Here is a 21,250-nt window from a genome sequence, read left to right as displayed (position 1 = left end):
ACGGATCTCGCCGCGTGGACACATCGTTTCTCTACTTTTAAGTCATTTTCTGATCGATTTAAACGTTTATGTCTTAAATTTTGGCCAAACTTTTTTGCCGAGCACAATTTCGAACTCAATTTTGACTTTGAGGAGAAAAAAACATTGGACCTTCTTTATTTTAATTCTGTTTTTGTGGATAAAAAATGTACTTAAAATGTCCAAGTTGAGATCAGAATTTGTAATGTGATGTAATTTTAAAGGTGCACTGTGTAACTTTTCTTATGTCTCCAAAACAATAACATCTCCATGGAGACGACCCATGACCAGAAAAGTTACATAATGCACCTTTAAACGCAGAATAGTCTAGTTTAGTCCTGGTTCGGTCTTGGTTCAGTCCTGGTTTAGTCCTGGTCTTGGTTTAGTCCTGGTTTAGTCCTGGTTCAGTCCTGGTTCGGTCCTGGTTTAGTCCTGGTTTAGTCCTGGTTCAGTCCTGGTCCTGGTTTAGTCAGTCCTGGTTTAGTCCTGGTTTGGTTCAGTCCTGGTTTAGTCTGGTTTGTCCTGGTTCAGTCCTGGTTTAGTCCTGGTTTAGTCCTGGTTTAGTCCTGGTTTAGTCCTGGTTCAGTCCTGGTTCAGTCCTGGTTTAGTCTGGTTCAGTCCTGGTTTAGTCCTGGTTTAGTCCTGGTTCAGTCCTGGTTCAGTAGTCCTGGTTCAGTCCTGGTTTAGTCCTGGTTTAGTCCTTGGTTTAGTCCTGGTTTAGTCCTGGTGTTCAGTCCTGGTTTAGTCCTGGTTCAGTAGTCCTGGTTTAGTCCTGGTTTAGTCCTGGTTTCCTGGTTTAGTCCTGGTTCCCTGGTTCAGTCCTAGTCAGTCCTGGTTCAGTCCTGGTTTAGTCCTGGTTCAGTCCTGGTTTAGTCTGGCTGGTTTATCCAGATCTGTCTGAGTTTTTTCCAGGTTTTTTCCTGGTTTCTCGTCTCGTCTTGTTTTTGCCAAACGGACGATTCTTTTCACAGACACAGATTCAGACCAAAGAAAAGAACAGAATTTAAAGCTGCAGTGTGTAACTTTTCTGCCAATGTTTCTCAAAAACATGGAACGGGCATTAAACTGTGATGTTTTTCTTCTTTTTGGAAAAAACTGCATTTTTACTTTATATCATTTAGAACGACTAGTCCACTTTTAGTCCTGGTTTAGTTCTAGATTAGACCTGGAATAGTCCTGGTTTAGACCTGGTTTAGACCTGGTTTAGACCTGGTTTAGACTTGGTTTAAACCTGGTTTAGACCTGGTTTAGACCTAGTTTAGTCCTGGTTTAGACCTGGTTTAGACCGGGTTTAGACCTGGTTTAGACCTGACCTGGTTTAGACCTGGTTTAGTAGATTAGACTGGTTTAGTCCTGGTTTAGACCTGGTTTAGACCTGGTTTAGACTTGGTTTAGACCTGGTTTAGACCTGGTTTAGACCTGGTTTAGTCCTGGTTTAGACCTGGTTTAGACTTTAGGGTTTAGACCTGGTTTAGACCTGGTTTTAGACCTGGTTTAGTCCTGGTTTAGACTTGGTTTAGACCTGGTTTAGTCCTGGTTTAGACTTGGTTTAGTTTAGTCCGGGTTTTAGACCTGGTTTAGAGACTTGGTTTAGACCTGGTTTAGACCTGGTTTTCCTGGTTTAGACCTGGTTTAGGGTTTTAGACCTGGTTTTAGACCTGGTTTAGACCTGGTTTAGTCCTGGTTTAGACTTGGTTTAGACCTGGTTTAGTCCTGGTTTAGACCTGGTTTAGTCCTGGTTTAGTCCGGGTTTAGACCTGGTTTAGACCTGGTTTAGACCTTGGTTTAGACCTGGTTTAGACCTGGTTTAGACAAATACAAGGACTGGATGGATTATTTCAAAAGTGTCTCCACACGTCTCAAACAGAATGAGGCCTTATGTCCAAAATTCCAAAGTTTCCCTTTAAAAGACGTAAAAATAGAATTAAAAAAATCTAAACGAGATGAAATAAAAGAGTGAACGATCATCTCAGGATCAGCATTTGATCAAACTGGTCTCAGTTTGGTGATGATAAAAAACCTCTTGAACCTTGAACTCTTGAACCGCAGTGACCCTCCAAAACCACCGATCTGTCCAAAAAACTCACAGATTTCTGACGCTGGAGCCGAGATGATCCTTAATTAGAGGATTTTTTTTTTTTTTAATCTAGAGCCAGAATAAGCGTTTTTCTGTTTTTCCATCATTAAGTTTGCATAACACTTTTCAGAAAGCCAATTTTTTGACCCAAGAGAAGCTCTGCAGAAGTGTTTTTATTCTGTCCTCTCTGTTTTCTGTCGTCGTCATCGTACAAATGATACGACAGACGCTTGAAACTATTTACAATTTGACCAACCGTAAAAATGTGCATCAGAAAAAGAAGTGGCCCCACGACTGATCCTTGCGGGACTCCACATGTCAAAGGTGACACTTCAGACTAGGGATGGGCATGATTAGTTGATTAATCGATAATTGATCATTAAGAATTTCATCGATTACGTTAATTTTTAATGGACAAACCAAATGTAGGTTGCTGTGCGTAGCGTAGGGCGACCAAACGTCCGTGTCCGGGGACAAACGGGGGACAAAGGAGCGAGACACAAACAGTCGGTCGGTCTGCAACGTGCTGAAGCACAAATGTGTATTTAACCATGATTTGTACAAGAAATTCCACACTTTCTGTTCCGAACAAAACAGAACATATGTTTCAGTGTCCAGTGGGAAAAAGTTCACCAGGACACAGAAAACATTAAAAAGTTTTACCAGGTGAGAGTCGCTCAATATCGATGACGAGGCCCCACCCCCCTCCCCCCGTACGGTGTCCTGGTTTTGACAAACACAAATCACAAGAGCTGGAGTTTTATCTTCACTTAGTTTATGTAAATTAGTGATGTGGTTTTAAGTTTTGTTTCTGTGAGATTTGAACAAAACTGAATTAAACACATTATAATGTCAAACAGCTGATGTGGATCTAGAGTCGTTATGTTTATATGTCGTAAAGTTGAATTTATTTATGCAGATTAGTGCAGACTAGTGATGGGCATTCGATGAAATTTTCTTAATCGATCGTCGGAAGAATTAACGATCGATTATCAATTCATCATTAATGTTTTTATATCATTATTATTACTATCTGCACTAATCTGCATAAATAAATTCAACTTTACGACATATAAACATAACGACTCTAGATCCACATCAGCTGTTTGACATTATAATGTGTTTAATTCAGTTTTGTTCAAATCTCACAGAAACAAAACTTAAAACCACATCACTAATTTACATAAACTAAGTGAAGATAAAACTCCAGCTCTTGTGTCGCTGATGTGGTTCAACTTGTGTTGGATTAAAAGACATGACTCAGGTGAATACAGGTCAGTGTGACCAGATTTGTGTTTGTCAAAACCAGGACAGCGTACGGGGGGAGGGGGGCGGGGCCTCGTCATCCACATTGAGCGACTCTCACCTGGAAAAACTTTTTCCCACTGGACACAGAAACATATGTGCTGCTTTATCCACTGTGCACATGGACTCACACTTGTCCCAACGCAACGGAAAGTGTGGAATTTCTTCTACAAATCCTGGTTAAATCCACATTTGTGCTTCGGTTCGTTACAGACTGACCCACTGTTTGTGTCTCGCTCCTTCTGATGCAGAGACACATGTACACACCTGTTTGGTCACGACACACAAACACACATACATTCAGTTTGTCCATTAAAATGAACGTAATCGATGAAATTCTTAATGATCAATTATCGATTAAGCGATTAATCATGCCCATCCCTACTCTAGAGTGTTTAAGTTTATATGTCGTAAAGTTGAATTTATTTCTGCAGATTAGTGCAGATAGTAATAATAATGATGATCATTTTAATATAAAAACTTTAATGATTAATCGAAAATCTAGCCCGTCTCTACTTCAGACACAACATTATCGACAGAAACAGACGATCAATCGACAGAAACAGTGTATTTATATAAAGACTGATTAAACATGTGAGTTTAATCTTGACTTTTTACCGAGAAATAACCAAAAAATACCAAATCTCTGAAAGCTCTCGGAGAAATCACCCTCTAAATAAAACCAAGGACTCGGACGCGTTTTGTTTGACTGGGACGCGAGCGACGAAACTGACGAAAACGTTTAACGGTCTCAGACTTTAGACCCTGCAGCTGTTCTCTGGTCTGACTCTTTGTCCTGACGTGTTTTTGCGGAGGACAAACCTGCAGGCGCTCAGGTCACGGCTGCGTCTGTTTACTGTACACACAACTGATCTTTATGTGCGGGGACAGAAACCCTGCAGGTGTCACGTCAGGACTTAAGAGGCAGGTGAGACAGGTGAGGCGGGTGAGACAGGTGAGACAGGTGAGACAGGTGAGGCAGGTGAGACAGGTGAGACAGGTGAGGCAGGTGAGACAGGAGAGGTGAGACAGGTGAGACAGGTGAGACAGGTGAGACAGGTGAGACAGGTGAGACAGGTGAGGTGAGACAGGGAGACAGGTGAGACAGGTGAGACAGGTGAGAGGTGACAGGTGAGACAGGTGAGACAGGTGAGACAGGTGAGACAGGTGAGACAGGTGAGGTGAGACGGGTGAGACAGGTGAGACAGGTGAGACAGGTGAGGCGGGTGAGACAGGTGAGACAGGTGAGACAGGTGAGACAGGTGAGGCAGGTGAGACAGGTGAGACAGGTGAGACAGGTGAGACAGGTGAGACAGGTGAGACAGGTGAGACAGGTGAGCAGGTGAGACAGGTGAGGCAGGTGAGGCAGGTGAGACAGGTGAGGCAGGTGAGGCAGGTGAGACAGGTGAGACAGGTGAGACAGGTGAGGCGGGTGAGGCGGGTGAGACAGGTGAGACAGGTGAGACAGGTGAGACAGGTGAGACAGGGTGAGACAGGTGAGACAGGTGAGGCAGGTGAGACAGGTGAGAGGTGAGACAGGTGAGACAGGGTGAGGCGGTGAGACAGGTGAGACAGGTGAGACAGGTGAGGTGAGGCGGGTGAGACAGGTGAGGCAGGTGAGGCGGGTGAGACAGGTGAGACAGGTGAGGCGGTGAGACAGGTGAGGCAGGTGAGACAGGTGAGACGGGTGAGACAGGTGAGACAGGTGAGACAGGTGAGGCAGGTGAGACAGGTGAGACAGGTGAGACAGGTGAGACAGGTGAGACAGGTGAGACAGGCAGGTGAGACAGGTGAGGCAGGTGAGACAGGTGAGACAGGTGAGGCAGGTGAGAGTGTCAGGTGCAGATTTGTTTACCTGGTTTCTGGTTCATTTCTCTGTGATTCCTGGAAATGTCCACGTTAAACAAAAAACTGACACAACGTTCAGCCTCTTTCTCTGTCACGAGAAATAAACTGAGTCCTGGTTCAGTCCTGGTTCAGTCCTGGTTTAGTCCTGGTTCAGTCCTGGTTCAGTCCTGGTTCAGTCCTGGTTTAGTCCTGGTTTAGTTCTGGTTTAGTTCTGGTTTAGTCCGGGTTTAGTTCAGTTTTAGTCCTGGTTTAGTCCTGGTTTAGTCCTGGTTTAGTAGTTTCTGGTTTAGTTCAGTTTTAGTCCTGGTTTAGTCCTGGTTTAGTCCTGGTTAGTTCTTTTAGTTTAGTTCTGGTTTAGTCCTGGTTTAGTCCTGGTTTAGTCCTTTTTAGTTTAGTTTTAGTCCTGGTTTAGTTCTGTTTTAGTCCTGGTTTAGTTCAGTTTTTAGTCCTGGTTTAGTTCAGTTTTTAGTTCTGGTTTAGTCCTGGTTTAGTTCAGTTTTAGTCCTGGTTTAGTTCAGTTTTTAGTCCTGGTTTAGTTCAGTTTTTAGTCCTGGTTTAGTTCAGTTTTTAGTCCTGGTTTAGTTCAGTTTTTAGTTCTGGTTTAGTCCTGGTTTAGTTTTTAGTCCTGGTTTAGTTCTGGTTTTGGTCACATGATGTTTCCACAACAGTTTCAGAAAGTCGAACCGTTATTCAGTCCCAAAAACGAGAAAGTTTCAGCTGAAAGAATTTTACACCAGAAGAGTGAACGAGTTTGTGGAGCTGATCCCAAAAGAAGGAAAAGGAAAAACATTTGTGGGGCAGAAGTCTGGAAATTTCTTTAAAATATTTGTACTGAAGCTGCTCTTGATGCTCTTGATTGATTTTATTGTAATTACTGGCTGTATAAATGTGTTTTTTAATGAGAGGAACCCTGCAGGTGTTCAGTGTGGTCTTGACCCTGTGGTCCATTTTGTTGTGTTTAGAAGAAAAGCCTTACAGACAGGCCCGGTCAAACAGAAGTAAACAACAAGGCCAAAAATTCAAGTTAAAGCATCTGATATAAAAATGTATTGAACAGATACATATGTGCTCTAGTTTATGAAACTGTTGACCTTTTTTCTGGACCATTTTTGGTTCTAAAGTTCCATATGTTTTAAACAGACCATGTATGAAACATGGAACAAAAATTATTTCCCAAATTTCAAAGACCTGAAAATCATGTAAATAAATTGATGTATTTCATCATATCTTGTGTTATTCCATCTTTGAACTGTTGATAAAGGGACAGGATTAAAAAAAAGTATTTAAAATGATAAAAATGTTCTTGGAAGGACTGACATATTTTATAGAAATAGTAAAAAAAAAAAAAAGCGACAAATGATGTAAAATCCTGCACCTTCTACTTGTTTGTACAATTTTCCCTCTGTTACTTTTCTCTCCGTTACCATGAACCTTTCTTAATAAAAAATCTCATGAGTCAAAAAGTAAGAGGTTTTTCAACCTAATCTTGTACCATATGGTAGAAAACTATATGAAGCAAATATTCAAACCAGTTTGTTAAGGATATGGAAGTGAGAACCAAGAGTTATCACTGTTTGGATTTATTGACCAAAAAGTGCTGCATATTTCATTCCCTCCGTTACCGACATGAGTTTTTACATTTTTTGTCTTGAACTTGAAAGAATCTCACAGGTTTAACTTGACCCTGTTGGAGTGTAACTCTTTCCTACATTCTGATACTTTACTTATTTCAATAGTTCCTCTAGTTTCTGAATAAGAGACATTTGAATGTCAAAAATCTGACCCTGTTTCCTCCGTTACCACTTGACTGGACCCAGATGTTCATGTCTGTATTTTCTCTGTGTGTTTTAGGAGAAAAGCCTTACAGGTGTTCGTGGGAGGGCTGTGAGTGGCGTTTCGCTCGGAGCGACGAACTGACGCGACACTTCAGGAAACACACAGGAGCCAAACCGTTCAAATGTGCACACTGTGACAGGTGAGGGGTTACACTGTGACAGGTGAGGGTTACACTGTGACAGGTGAGGAGTTACACTGTGACAGGTGAGTTACACTGTGAGGTGAGGAGTTACACTGGACAGGTGAGGAGTTACACTGTGACAGGTGAGGGTTACACTGTGACAGGTGAGGGTTACACTGTGACAGGTGAGGGGTTACACTGTGACAGGTGAGGAGTTACACTGTGACAGGTGAGGGGTTACACTGTGACAGGTGAGGAGTTACACTGTGACAGGTGAGGAGTTACACTGTGACAGGTGAGGAGTTACACTGTGACAGGTGAGGAGTTACACTGTGACAGGTGAGGAGTTACACTGTGACAGGTGAGGAGTTACACTGTGACAGGTGAGGGGTTACACTGTGACAGGTGAGGGGTTACACTGTGACAGGTGAGGGGTTACACTGTGACAGGTGAGGAGTTACACTGTGACAGGTGAGGGGTTACACTGTGACAGGTGAGGAGTTACACTGTGACAGGTGAGGAGTTACACTGTGACAGGTGAGGAGTTACACTGTGACAGGTGAGGAGTTACACTGTGACAGGTGAGGAGTTACACTGTGACAGGTGAGGGGTTACACTGTGACAGGTGAGGGGTTACACTGTGACAGGTGAGGAGTTACACTGTGACAGGTGAGGAGTTACACTGTGACAGGTGAGGAGTTACACTGTGACAGGTGAGGGTTACACTGTGACAGGTGAGGGGTTACACTGTGACAGGTGAGGAGTTACACTGTGACAGGTGAGGAGTTACACTGTGACAGGTGAGGAGTTACACTGTGACAGGTGAGGGGTTACACTGTGACAGTGACACTGTGACAGGTGAGAGTTACACTGTGACAGGTGAGGAGTTACACTGTGACAGGAGGAGTCACACTGTGACAGGTGAGGAGTTACACTGTGACAGGTGAGGAGTCACACTGTGACAGGTGAGGAGTTCACTTCTGAGTTATAGTTAGAATTATTCCGGCCTTTTTGAATCTGTGTGTCATTCTTTCATTTTTTTTTTCAAAATAAAATAAAAAATAAAAAAAATACCGAAAACGAAAAAACAACAATTTTCTTCATTATTTGTCTCCAAAACCAAAATTTAAAAAACAGATAATGGGCGTTTCCTGTTTATGTAACTTAAACTGCGATGAGGGATTACTGCGCGGTATACAGACTAAACCAGGACTGAATCAGGATTAAAACAAGACTAAACCAGGACTGAATCAGGATTAAAACAAGACTAAACCAGGACTGAATCAGGATTAAAACAAGACTAAACCAGGACTAAACCAGGACTAAACCAAAACTAAACCAAGACTAAACTAAGACTAAACCAGGACGAAACCAGGACTAAACCAAGACAAAACCAGGACTAAAGCGTTTTCAGTCCTGGTCCTGGTCTCAATCCCGGCCTCAATCACGGTCTGGTCCCAGCCTCAGTCCCGGTCTGGTTCCACTGTGGTCCCAGACCTGGTTCAGTCCTGGTTCAGTCCTGGTTCAGTCCGGCATCTCAGTTTAAGTCACGTGAACGGGAAACGTCCGTTATCCGTCATTTTTCTTTTAAACACAAAATCGAAAACTGAAAAAAACAAATCTTTATCTGTTTTTTCATTTTGGTTTTGGAGACAAATAATGAAGAAAATCCATCCAGTGACTTGGGGAAAGTTTCACGTTTCTCTTTCTCTTTGTGGTTTGTTTGTTTGTTTGCAGATGTTTCTCGCGCTCGGACCACTTGGCTCTGCACATGAAGCGTCACGTGTAAAACATCCGGACTTTACGCTTCCCGGTTTTGTTTCGTCCCGGATTTTAAACGTCTTTCGCCGGGACACGCCCCCTTCTCCTCCCCGCGGCGATGCTTCCTGTTTGAGGGGGAGGATCCGAGGAGACGGCGACGGCGGCTTCTGCACACCCACACCAGTGCCTCCTTCTGGCCTCGCTGTGGATCTTTTTTCCAAAGCTCCGACGGGAAAGAGCGGCGGACTTTTCGTGGGTCTGGGTGGACGAGCGCGGCGGGAATCTGGAATTTAAGGACCGAGGGTGAATTTTTAGAAACTGAAACTTTGTTCCGAAAAGGGACCGGAGACGCGTCGGACGGACTCCGGGGGCCGAGGGTTTGGGAACGTCGGGAGGTTTTTCCTTGGAGTGGTTTGGAACGGAGCAGGTTTGAACGGCGCTCGGAGGAGTTTTTTAAATGTACGCAAAAAAAAAACAAAAAACAAATCCGGTTCATTCGCCAAACACGGAAAGATCTTGATAAAGTCGAACCCTGACCCTGACCTTCCCAGTTTTACAAACATTTTTCTTTGGATTAGAAACGCGCTGATTAAACTTTATACCTTAGTTTTGAATCCGTGTGTCGTTCGTTTTTCAAAATAAAACAATATTTTCTTCATTATTTGTCTCCAAAACCAAAATAAAAAAACAGATAATGATTTGTGTTTTTTAAGTTTTTGATTTTGTGTTTAAATGAAAAATGGAAAAAAACGGATAAAGGACTAAACCAGGACTAAACCAGGACTAAAACAGGACTAAAACAGGATTGAACAAGAAATAAACCAGGACTGAACCAGGACTAAACTGGGACTAAAACAGAACTAAACCAGGACTAAAATGGGACTATAACAGGACTAAAACAGGATTAAAACAGGACTAAAACAGGACTGAACAAGAACTAAACCAGAACTAAAACAGGACTGAACAAGAACTAAACCAGGACTAAACCAGTCTCAGTCCTGGTACTGGTCCAGGTCTCTGTCCTGGTTAAGTCCTGGTTAAGTCCTGGTTTAGACCTGGTTTAGTCCTGGTTTAGTCCTGGTTTAGACCTGGTTTAGACTTGGTTTAGTCCATTATCTGTTTTTTTTCCATTTCCAAAATCGAAAACTGAAAAAAATAAATCATTATCTGTTTTTTTCATTTTGGTTTTGGAGACAAATCATGAAGAAAATCGTAGTTTTTTTCATTTTCATTTTGCTTTTATTTTGAAAAACGAATGAACGAACGCCACACAGATCTGTACGGTCTCTTGAATGTTCCACAGTAAAGCTTTAAACCACCGGTGCCCAAACTGAGACCTGCGGGACAAACTCGACTCTCTGGGCCAATTTGGACTCTAAATGTTCCAGATTGTGCTTTATTTGTGGCGGCGGCGCTTCCTGTTCCTGTTCGTCTAAAATCCCGTTTTCTGATTCTCCGGAGGCTTTAAAACGGCTCCGAAATCCGTTTAAAACTGATTTATTTTGTTTTAAAAAGAGAATCCGAGCGCTCCCACCTGTCCGTCCCACTCCGCTCCACGTAGAACGGCGCCCCCCTTTGGTCCGGAGGCGGAACCGCAGCCTCGGCGCGACCCCGGGCTTTTGTCTCGAGCAGCTATTTCCTGTGCAATGTTTTTTTTTTCTTAAGAGACTCGCTACAGCGCCACCTTCTGTCGTCCGAGGTGTAAGTGCACGTGGGTTTGGGACGTTTGTTTTTTTTTATCGGACGGCGGGATTCCGAACGAGAGCAGCTATTTTCATTTACGACTAAACGCGAGGTGGACGTTTTTATTTTCTATGTTTTGTTTTTGTTTGTTTTTTGTTTTTTGTCCCATTTTACGGCAAACTGACTTTTTAAAAACTTTTCGACGCAACTCATTTACATTTATAAATCGCACATCTGAACTAAAATCTGTGTGTAAAAACTGACAGTCGCCGTGTTCCAAACAGGAAGTGATCACGGTCTCGACTTTGGCTCCACCGACTCACTTTCTATTGAAAATCCGTGGCCCCTCGCTCTGTAACTGCTGCCGTCACGCTCCTCATTTTGGTCTTAAAACCTTCATATTAACTCGCTCTACGTGATCCTGAGGTTTTTATTTCATTATTTAGTTGGGGTGTAACTGTACAAAAATCACGGTTTGGTTCGTTCCTCGGTTCGGTTCAGTATGAGAAAACAAAATGCAAAACAAATTTCTTGATGTTTATTTGTGTTTTTATTAAACCAACAATTTGTTTTAACGTTAAACAAACGGGAAAATAAAATAAATTAGGGTGACCGTAATTCCGTTTGTGAAAACCCGGACACCTGACCGGGGGCTGGGGGGCGGGGCCTCGACATTGAACTGTGCACATGACCTCACACTTTCTTGTACAAGTCATCGTTAAATGCGCATTTGTGTTTCGTCACGTTTCAGACCGACCGACCGACGACGAGAGACGCTCAATTTAATGACCCCAATGAAAAATAATGAAAACCTGCATGTTTGCATCACTTAAAAAAAAAAAAAAAAAAAAAACCCCGGATGCTCAGGACAGGACGCAAAAAATGGACATGTCCGGGGGAAAAACGGTTTTAGTCCTGGTTTTAGTCCTGGTTTAGTCCTGGTTTAGTCCTGATTTAGTCCTGGTTTAGTCCTGGTTTAGACCTGGTTTAGACCTGGTTCAGACCTGGTTCAGCTCTGGTTTAGACCTGGTTTAGTCCTGGTTTAGACCTGGTTTAGTCCTGGTTTAGTCCTGGTTTAGTCCTGGTTTAGACCTGGTTCAGCTCTGGTTTAGTCCTGGTTTAGTCCTGCTTTAGTCCTGGTTTAGTCCTGGTTTAGTCCTTGTTTAGACCTGGTTCAGCTCTGGTTTAGACCTGGTTTAGTCCTGGTTTAGACCTGGTTTAGTCCTGGTTTAGTCCTGGTTTAGTCCTGGTTTAGACCTGGTTCAGCTCTGGTTTAGTCCTGGTTTAGTCCTGCTTTAGTCCTGGTTTAGACCTGGTTTAGTCCTGGTTTAGTCCTGGTTTAGTCCTGGTTTAGTCCTGGTTTAGACCTGGTTCAGCTCTGGTTTAGTCCTGGTTTAGTCCTGGTTTAGTCCTGGTTTATTCCTGGTTTAGTCCTGGTTTAGACCTGGTTCAGCTCTGGTTTAGTCCTGGTTTAGACCTGGTTCAGCTCTGGTTTAGACCTGGTTTAGTCCTGGTTTAGTCCTGGTTTATTCCTGGTTTAGTCCTGGTTTAGACCTGGTTCAGCTCTGGTTTAGTCCTGGTTTAGACCTGGTTCAGCTCTGGTTTAGACCTGGTTTCTCCCTAAAATAAATGCTAAGATCAATAAAATATTCTCAAAAAAAGCAACAAATGTATGAATTTCTTGTAAACATTAAACAAAACTTTTTAAAAAAGTAAAGCGCAGCACGAACACTTCCAGCATGAACTTTTACTCCGGCGGCGGCGGGGGGCGGGGTTATCGTTTACGTCACACGTTTACGTCCTGCTGCATTTATCTCCGTCTTAAGAGCCAAAGTTTTAATCCAAAAGTGCCCTCAAAAGTGTTTTTAAAACCAAGTCAACTTCACCAAACTCAACCGAATCATGTCCACGTTACTGTTTTAGCCTCACTGTTGCCAGCAGGAGGGCGCAGTGTTTTCTCTTTGCACTTAAATCGAGGCTGAATTTCATTAAAACACGATTAAATTAACAAATAACACGTCCAAAAGTGTTTAAAAAGTCATTAAAGGTTGTATAGAGGATTTTTTTAAGGGAAGAGAAATACAGCGACAGTCCTTGTGCGCGTTCAGAATTACTGTTGAAGTTTCCTGTCTAGAAGTAATTCAGCGACCGACGCGTCAGTTTTTAGACCCTTCGTCTGCTTCGGTCGCGCCATCGCTGGACGAGATCTCCAAGAATCACCTCAGTTTGGCTTTGCTCCTTTTCTCCTTCTCTTCTTCTTTCAGCGACCTCAAAAACGGACTTTCTTTTGCGGCGAACCGGTCGTGGATTCTCGTCCGCCGTCGCGACAAACTTTGTGCGAAATGCGAGGAAGCGACAGTTCGAAAAAGCGTCTAAGAACCGCTGCGTAAACCACGTAATCCCCGCGCTCCGACGAGTCAGTTACACTAGGGAGTTTGATTGACAACCTAACAGCCAATAGAAAATGAGGGAGCCTCGTTTTCTATTGGCTGATGTTTATCTGGCCTCAACACGTCCACAGTTGATAGATTTTTGTTCTTTTTTTTTTTTGGTCATCATAATTACAAAGCTGCTGCGTCTCTGTAATGGTATTTTAATCTTTCACTGACAGTTTGAAACAAAAAAAATCCTCCATACAACCTTTAAAGCTCTATCATGGGACCTGAGTTGTTTTTATTTTTTTTCTGTGTTGGGGAAACCACTTGTGTCTGTTCTGGGGTTTATAATGTGCTCGATGGACGATTTTTTCACAACGACGGGAAGGTTTTTGGAACTTCCGGTTGATGTTTTTCTGTGGCAAAATATCACCAAATCTTCAACCAACAAACTCCACAAACGATAAACATTCAACATGAAGAATTTATCCACAACGATCAAGAGAAGAAAGAGCAAAACTTAAAGGAAACAACGGCGACTTTGACACGCTGCTCTTATGTGATTAACGTTGGCGTCGTTTATAAATACGTAATACTAAAGAAAAAACTCAATCGTGTTCGTTTGTGGTATTTTTATTTATAAAAAAAGGAGAAAATACGTTCACTAGGAGTTCGCCGTATTTGTTTACGTCGCTCAGTTTTCTGTCGGGGGCAGATCACAGTGAGTAAATTTACTAATTTAATGAGTATGGAGAAAGAAAGTTTTCAGACATATTTGTTTGCACTAGGGACGGGCATTCCATGAAATTTTCTTAATCGATCGTCGGAAGAATTAACGATCGATTATCGATTAATCATTAACGTTTTTATATTTAAAATGATCATCATTATTATTACTATCTGCACTAATCTGCATAAATAAATTCAACTTTACGACATATAAACATAACGACTCTAGATCCACATCAGCTGTTTGACATTATAATGTGTTTAATTCAGTTTTGTTCAAATCTCACAGAAACAAAACTTAAAACCACATCACTAATTTACATAAACTAAGTGAAGATAAAACTCCAGCTCTTGTGTCGCTGATGTGGTTCAACTTGTGTTGGATTAAAAGACATGACTCAGGTGAATACAGGTCAGTGTGACCAGATTTGTGTTTGTCAAAACCAGGACAGCGTACGGGGGGAGGGGGGCGGGGCCTCGTCATCCACATTGAGCGACTCTCACCTGGAAAAACTTTTTCCCACTGGACACAGAAACATATGTGCTGCTTTATCCACTGTGCACATGGACTCACACTTGTCCCAACGCAACGGAAAGTGTGGAATTTCTTGTACAAATCCTGGTTAAATCCACATTTGTGCTTCGGTTCGTTACAGACTGACCCACTGTTTGTGTCTCGCTCCTTCTGATGCAGAGACACATGTACACACCTGTTTGGTCACGACACACACAACATACATTCAGTTTGTCCATTAAAATGAACGTAATCGATGAAATTCTTAATGATCAATTATCGATTAATCGACTAATCATGCCCATCCCTAGTTTGCACCTCCACTCAATACATGCATCAAGAATCTCGGACTTCCGGTCATCGTACAATTCACACTGAGAAGGATTTCAGGTCTTTTGAACCGTTTCACTTTTGTTTCTGGTTCTGATATTGTCATATTTTAGTTTTGGGATTTGGACGTCGTTATTGTGCGGTTGTTGGATAATCCGTGTGTTGTTCGTTCATTCATTTTTTCAATATAAAATCAAAAATAAGGAAATGAAAAACTAACAGTTTTCTTCATTATTTGTCTCCAAAACCAAAATGAAAAAACAGATAAATGATTTATTTTTTCAGTTTTCAATTTTACGTTTAAATGAAAAACGGATAATGACTGTTTCCCGTTTACGTGACTTTCCGTGACTGCGATGCCGGACTTTTGCGCTGCATATGGACTGAACCAGGACTGATCCAGGTTCGGGATCACACCAAAACCAGACCGGAACCAGAGCGGGACCAGGGCGGGACCAGGGCGGACTCCGAGCTTTGACTCTGAGCTCCAGCCCTGTCGTGGGCTCTGAGCCTCGGGTCTGGTCTCGGTCTCAGTCTCACTCTGGTCCCGGTCTAGTCCCAGACCTGGATCAGTCCTGGGTTCAAAAGTCCATTTTTCCATTTTTTTTCATTTAACACAAAAATCGAAAACTGAAAAAACAAATCATTATCTGTTTTTTTTTTTTTTTTTCATTTTAGTTTTGGAGACAAATAATGAAGAAAACTGTTGTTTTTTCGTTTTCTTATTTTTGGTTTTATTTTGAAAAACGAACGACACACGGATTTTGGATCCTAACAGCGGAACACGACTCGAGAAATGTGTTTGTGAACTCCATAAATGTAAAAGTGAATCAGATGTGTGTGACTCAAACCTCCGTTCAAACTGTTTTTCTTCCCAACGGAATTGAAAAATAGTGAAAGGTGAAGGTGATGGGCAGGATTGATCCACAGGAAGAACCAAAAAGGAAACATTTGTCTGACTAAGAAATCATCCTGAGTTTACAGAGAACATTTTGTATGTGGAGCGACGACAAAACAAAATCCTGTTTGTTAATGTAGAGGAGCAGAAGACAAACAGACTGAGCTGCACTTTCTTGAGCTCACGATTACGATGTCCGAATCCCAAAACTAAAATATGACAATATCAGAACCAGAAACAAAAGTGATATGGTTCAAAAGACTTGAAAAGATCCACTTTGTCAATAGACGCATCCCACTGGGAAAACAAACATGGAGGTTTGACGCTCACAGTTTCAGAGGATCCTTCCCAGTTTGAACTGCACCAGGACCAACAGTCTGAGATTTGTGATGTTTGTATTTCGTTTCTCTCCAGCTCTGGGTCAGGAATCAGAATAAACTAGATGTTTTTCAATAACCTCAGAAGTTGTAGACGGTGCACCGACCAATCAGCTGTGATCTGTGAAGTCATGACGTCAAACTCGTTACGTTTGTCTGCGTCCCTTTTGTGGAACATCACAACAGTAAACAAAGCGCGAGACGGACGTAGATGAAGACAGACGTTCTGTGTTGGCGACGATTCCCCAGATCCCGAGGATTTAAAGTCTGAACATACAGAATGTTTGGTGAATTTTATCTCGGGGAAAGACGTTATTGTTCTTCTTCCTACGGGATTTGGCTCATCACGACCAAACAGCAGCGACTGGTTAAATCAGGCATGTCCAAACTACGGCCCGTGGGCCAAATGCGGCCCTCAGACAAATTTTTCTTGGCCCTCAGGCTTCCAGCTGAATTGGCCCAAATGACCTTGAATCAATTAAAAGATAAATTTTTTACTGCAAGTTTTTTTGAAAATCTACCTTGATAAAGTGAATATTGAATATTTAATGTTTGATTTTAAGAATCTTAACATGAATAAAAACTGATGGTTCATTCTGACGTGTTAAACCTGCACATATTTTAATTATTCACTGTGTTGAGCTCCAGTCTCCAGCCTCCATCAGTCTCTGCTTCGTCTGTGTTTAGAAATGTGGCCCTTGATGATAAATGTTTGGACACCCCAGGGTTAAATAAAAAAAAAAACTACCCTCCAACCATCGAGCAAACGAATCCTAATGCTGCAAGGTCACACGGTTTCCACCAAGTGAAACCGGCTGATGAAATTCGTGCTTATTTGGGTAATCGGTGCAAGTTTGTCTGTAGTTGAGCCTAAAATAAATATTCGTAAACTCTCAGATGAGTCATGAAATATATTGTGTGTATTTTATCCATCAGAATACAAAATAAAAAGATTACACTTTCTTCAGGACGAACATGAACTCACAGACGCGACTCGACTGTGAAAAATACAACGTCACTTCACAGAAGAAACAGACTTTTGCGCCGGACTGAACCAGGACTAAAACAGGACCGAACCAGGACTGAATCAGGACTAGATTTAGTGATGGAGCAGATTTATGAAGCTGCTGGAGAATACGACACATTTACAGAGACATTTTCCCACAGAAAAACGATTCACCTGAAGTTGTACAAACCTAAAGCGCGACATTTCTGGTCGTCGTGAAAAAGTTCTGTCGTCTTTTTTCTGCACTGTGAACCCGATGCCTTACGGTTCAGTGGCCTTGTCTTCTTCTTCTTCTCTCTTCAGTGTCACTTCACGTCTCTGCAGGTCTGTCCATGTCCATGTCCATGTCCATGTCAGAAACTTCGTCCGAGCTCCTGCCGGATCTGCGTCACCGGGCGGCCATTTTGTCTCATGACTCTAAACTAAAACATAATAAATATCAGCTTCATACTGGGACCGTCTGCTGTTTTTATTTGTTTTATTTGTTTGTCTTTAGTTATAATGGAGTTTATGATTCAGTCAAATGAGGCTCATCTGGTCTGCCAATGATTTATTTCAACAGATTCTTTTTTTCAGACCCGTCCAATCCACTTTTATTTCTTTTTTTGTTTTTCTTCATAAAAATTTGTTAAAATCACCGCGATAATCAGGAGTTACAGGTCCAAGTGGTTTAGATCTGGTTTAGTCCTGGTTTAGTTCTGGTTTAGTTCTGGTTTAGTCCTGGTTTAGTTCTGGTTTAGATCTGGTTTAGTCCTGGTTTAGACCTGGTTTAGTTCTGGTTTAGTCTTGTTATAGTCCTGTTATAGTCCTGGTTTAGACCTGGTTTAGTCCTGTTATAGTCCTGGTTTAGACCTGTTTTAGTTCTGGTTTAGTCCTGGTTTAGTTCTGGTTTAGTCCTGGTTTAGTTCTGGTTTAGTCCTGGTTTAGTCCTGTTATAGTCCTGGTTTAGTCCTGGTTTAGACCTGGTTTAGTCCTGGTTTAGTCCTGGTTTAGTTCTGGTTTAGTCCTGGTTTAGTTCTGGTTTAGTCCTGGTTTTAGACCTGTTTAGTAGTCCTGGTTATAGTCCTGGTTTAGTCCTGGTTTAGTTCTGGTTTAGTCCTGGTTTAGTTCTGGTTTTAGTCCTGGTTTAGTTCTGGTTTAGTCCTGGTTTAGTTTTTAGTTCTGGTTTAGTCCTGGTTTAGTCCTGGTTTAGTCCTGGTTTAGTCCTGGTTTAGTCCTGGTTTAGTCCTGGTTTAGTCCTGGTTTAGTTCTGGTTTAGTCCTGGTTTAGTCTGGTTTAGTCCTGGTTTAGTTCTGGTTTAGTCCTGGTTTAGTTCTGGTTTAGTCCTGGTTTAGTCCTGGTTTAGTCCTGGTTTAGTTCCTGGTTTAGTCCTGGTTTAGTCCTGGTTTAGTTCTGCTTTAGTCCTGGTTTAGTCCTGGTTTAGACCTGTTTTAGTTTTGGTTTAGTCCTGGTTTAGTCCTGGTTTAGTCCTGGTTTAGTCCTGGTTTAGTTCTGGTTTAGTCCTGGTTTAGTCCTGGTTTAGTTCTGGTTTAGTCCTGGTTTAGTTCTGGTTTAGTCCTGGTTTAGTCCTGTTTAGTTCTGGTTTAGTCCTGGTTTAGTTCTGGTTTAGTTCTGGTTTAGTCCTGGTTTAGTCCTGGTTTAGTTCTGGTTTAGTCCTGGTTTAGAAACTGCAACGATTTTTCAGGCGAGTCCTTCAGCAGCAAAACCTCCAGAGCAAATAAACCAGGACTAAACCAGGACTAAACCAGGTCTAAACCAGGTCTAAACCAGGTCTAAACCAGGACTATAACAGGACTATAACCAGGACTAAACCAGGACTAAACCAGGACTGAACCAGGACTAAAACAGGACTAGGGTTACACAGGTTTAAACCCAACCTCAGACCTAAACCAGGACACAACCAGGTCTAAAACCAGGACTAAACCTAAACCCAGGACTAAACCAGGACTCAGACAGTGGGGGGGGGGGGGGGTTTGATGGAGCGCTGGGGTCAAAGGTCACTCTTGTTGGTTATAGATCTCTAATGGCCGACGCCGTTTGGTCGATTCCGTCTGAAGTCTGGATTTATGTGGGACATTAGCGTTCGCCGTTAGCATCCTCGTGCTAATGCGACAGACTCCGCCCACTCTCCAGGGGGGCGGGGCCACGACTCCGCCCACTCTCCAGGGGGCGGGGCCACGACCGTCCGTCACACTCTGCAGAAAAACCCAGAAAATGACTTAAAACCAGTGACATTATCTGTTATTATTCTCCTAATATTACCACTTTATTTTGACTACGACTTTATTCTCATAAAATTATGACTTTTTCTGGTTTCGACTTTATTCTCATGATAATACAACTTTAATGTCGAAATGTTACGACTTTATTCTCGTAGCGCCAGCATTTATATATATATATTATTATTTTTTTTTTCTGACCCTTATTCTCCGTCGTATAAATGTCCAAATATTCGACTTCTGGATCTTTTTTATTTCTGCTTCAGTTTCTGTTTTTCATTGTTTAAAACTTGAGTCAAACTAATTGTCCAGAGACACGATCAGTCAACAATAAAATATCCTCATTCCTGTTCAAATACAACTTTATTTTGTCATTTATGAATAATGTTTATTGACTTGGGTTGTGAAGGTTTGTGATTTTAAAATATGGATCCCCAGAAAAAAAGTTTGAGAAACACTGATGTAGAGACATGATTTATTTAAAATGTCGTTATTGTTTTATATTTTGTTTGTTCTGGATTCAGTGTTTAAGCAAAATTATTATTAAACATTAAATATTTAACATTACAGATCTCAAAAGAAGAGAAAACACGCAGATGTTGCTGAAATTTTTCAATAAATATTTAGTTTGTCCCACAACTTTTGGCCCAATGTGAATTTGAATTTGACTCTCCTGACTTAAATAAACGACCTCTAGACGAGAATGAAGCGTCTGTGCTGAGTCAATGTCAATGTAATGTCAAATTCTAGATATAATAAATAATGCCAAATTGTAGACATAATAAACTAGAAAAGCAGTCAGAGAGCGCAGACCTCCGCCAAGGACTACCCCCATTTTTTATATAAATTGCGATAAAATCAGTCTTCTGGATCAGATCCGGATCAGCCTTTGGAATATGAAAGAGGATCCCATTGTCCATCCCTGAGTCAAATTTCATGGGGTTTGGTCAATAATTAACCCAGATATTGAGAAACAATTTTTTTGGCCCCATTTACCACAATGTTAACTAAAATTTCAAAGTGATCCAGAATCCAGGATTTGTTCCGGATCAGCCCCAAAATGAAATCAGTTCTTCCTTTTCACATTTCCAACAAATCCTGAAAATTTCATCAAAATCGGTCCATAACTTTTTGAGTTATGTTGCTAACAGACAAACAAACAACAAACAAACAAACAGACAAACAAACAAAAACAAAAGACAAACAAACAAACAGACAAAAACAAACAAACAGACAAACAAACAAACAGACAAACAAACAACAGACAAACAAACAAACAGACAAACAAACAAACAAACAAACAGACAAACAAACAAACAAACAAACAGACAACAAACAAACAAACAAACAGACAAACAAACAGACAACAAACAAACAAACAAACACAAACAAACAAACAGACAAACAACAAACAAACAGACAAACAAACAAACAAACAAACAAACAAACAACAAACAAACAAACAAACAAACAAACAAACAGACAAACAAACAAACACAAACAGACAAACAGACAAACAAACAAACAAACAAACAAACAAACAGACAAACAAACAAACAAAGACAAACAAACAGACAACAAACAAACAAACAAACAGACAAACAAACAAACAGACAAACAAACAACAAACAAACAAACAGACAAACAAACAAACAGACAAACAAACAAACAAACAAACAGACAAACAAACAAACAAACAAACAAAAAAACAAACAAACAGACAAACAAACAGACAAACAAACAGACAAACAAACAAACAAACAAACAAACAGACAAACAAACAAACAAACAAACAAACAGACAAACAAACAAACAGACAAACAAACAAAACAAACAGACAAACAAACAAACAACAAACAAACAACAAACAACAAACAGACAAACAAACAACAAACAAACAGACAAACAAACAAACAAACAGACAAACAAACAAACAAACAAACAAACAAACAGACAAACAAACAAACAACACAAACAAACAAACAAACAAACAAACAACAGACAAACAAACAAACAAACAGACAAACAAACAAACAACAAACAACATAACAGACAAACAAACAACAACAAACAAACAAACAAACAGACAAACAAACAAACAACAAACAGACAGACAAACGGCAAAAACATAACCTCCTTGGCGGAGGTAATAA

General features: G+C 41.3%; 1 protein-coding gene across 1 annotated transcript in view; it reads left to right on the top strand.

Annotated features, from left to right (window-relative positions):
• Positions 1 to 9,664, top strand: part of LOC129408395 (Krueppel-like factor 6) — a 16,602-nt gene extending 6,938 nt beyond the window's left edge. The window contains exons 3-4 of the mRNA XM_055152002.1: positions 7,100 to 7,223; positions 8,943 to 9,664. Coding sequence (XP_055007977.1) covers positions 7,100 to 7,223; positions 8,943 to 8,994 — 176 coding nt within the window. The 3' untranslated portion in view covers positions 8,995 to 9,664. The remainder of the gene's footprint in view (positions 1 to 7,099; positions 7,224 to 8,942) is intronic.
• Positions 9,665 to 21,250: the final 11,586 nt, after the last annotated feature.

This window comes from Boleophthalmus pectinirostris, unplaced genomic scaffold (genome assembly GCF_026225935.1).
Source record: "Boleophthalmus pectinirostris isolate CB_2022bp ecotype Guang Dong unplaced genomic scaffold, ASM2622593v1 HiC_scaffold_16, whole genome shotgun sequence".
NCBI lineage: Eukaryota > Metazoa > Chordata > Actinopteri > Gobiiformes > Gobiidae > Boleophthalmus > Boleophthalmus pectinirostris.
The sequence above is the reverse complement of the archived record's forward strand: the minus strand, read 5'-3'. Positions and strand labels throughout refer to the sequence as shown.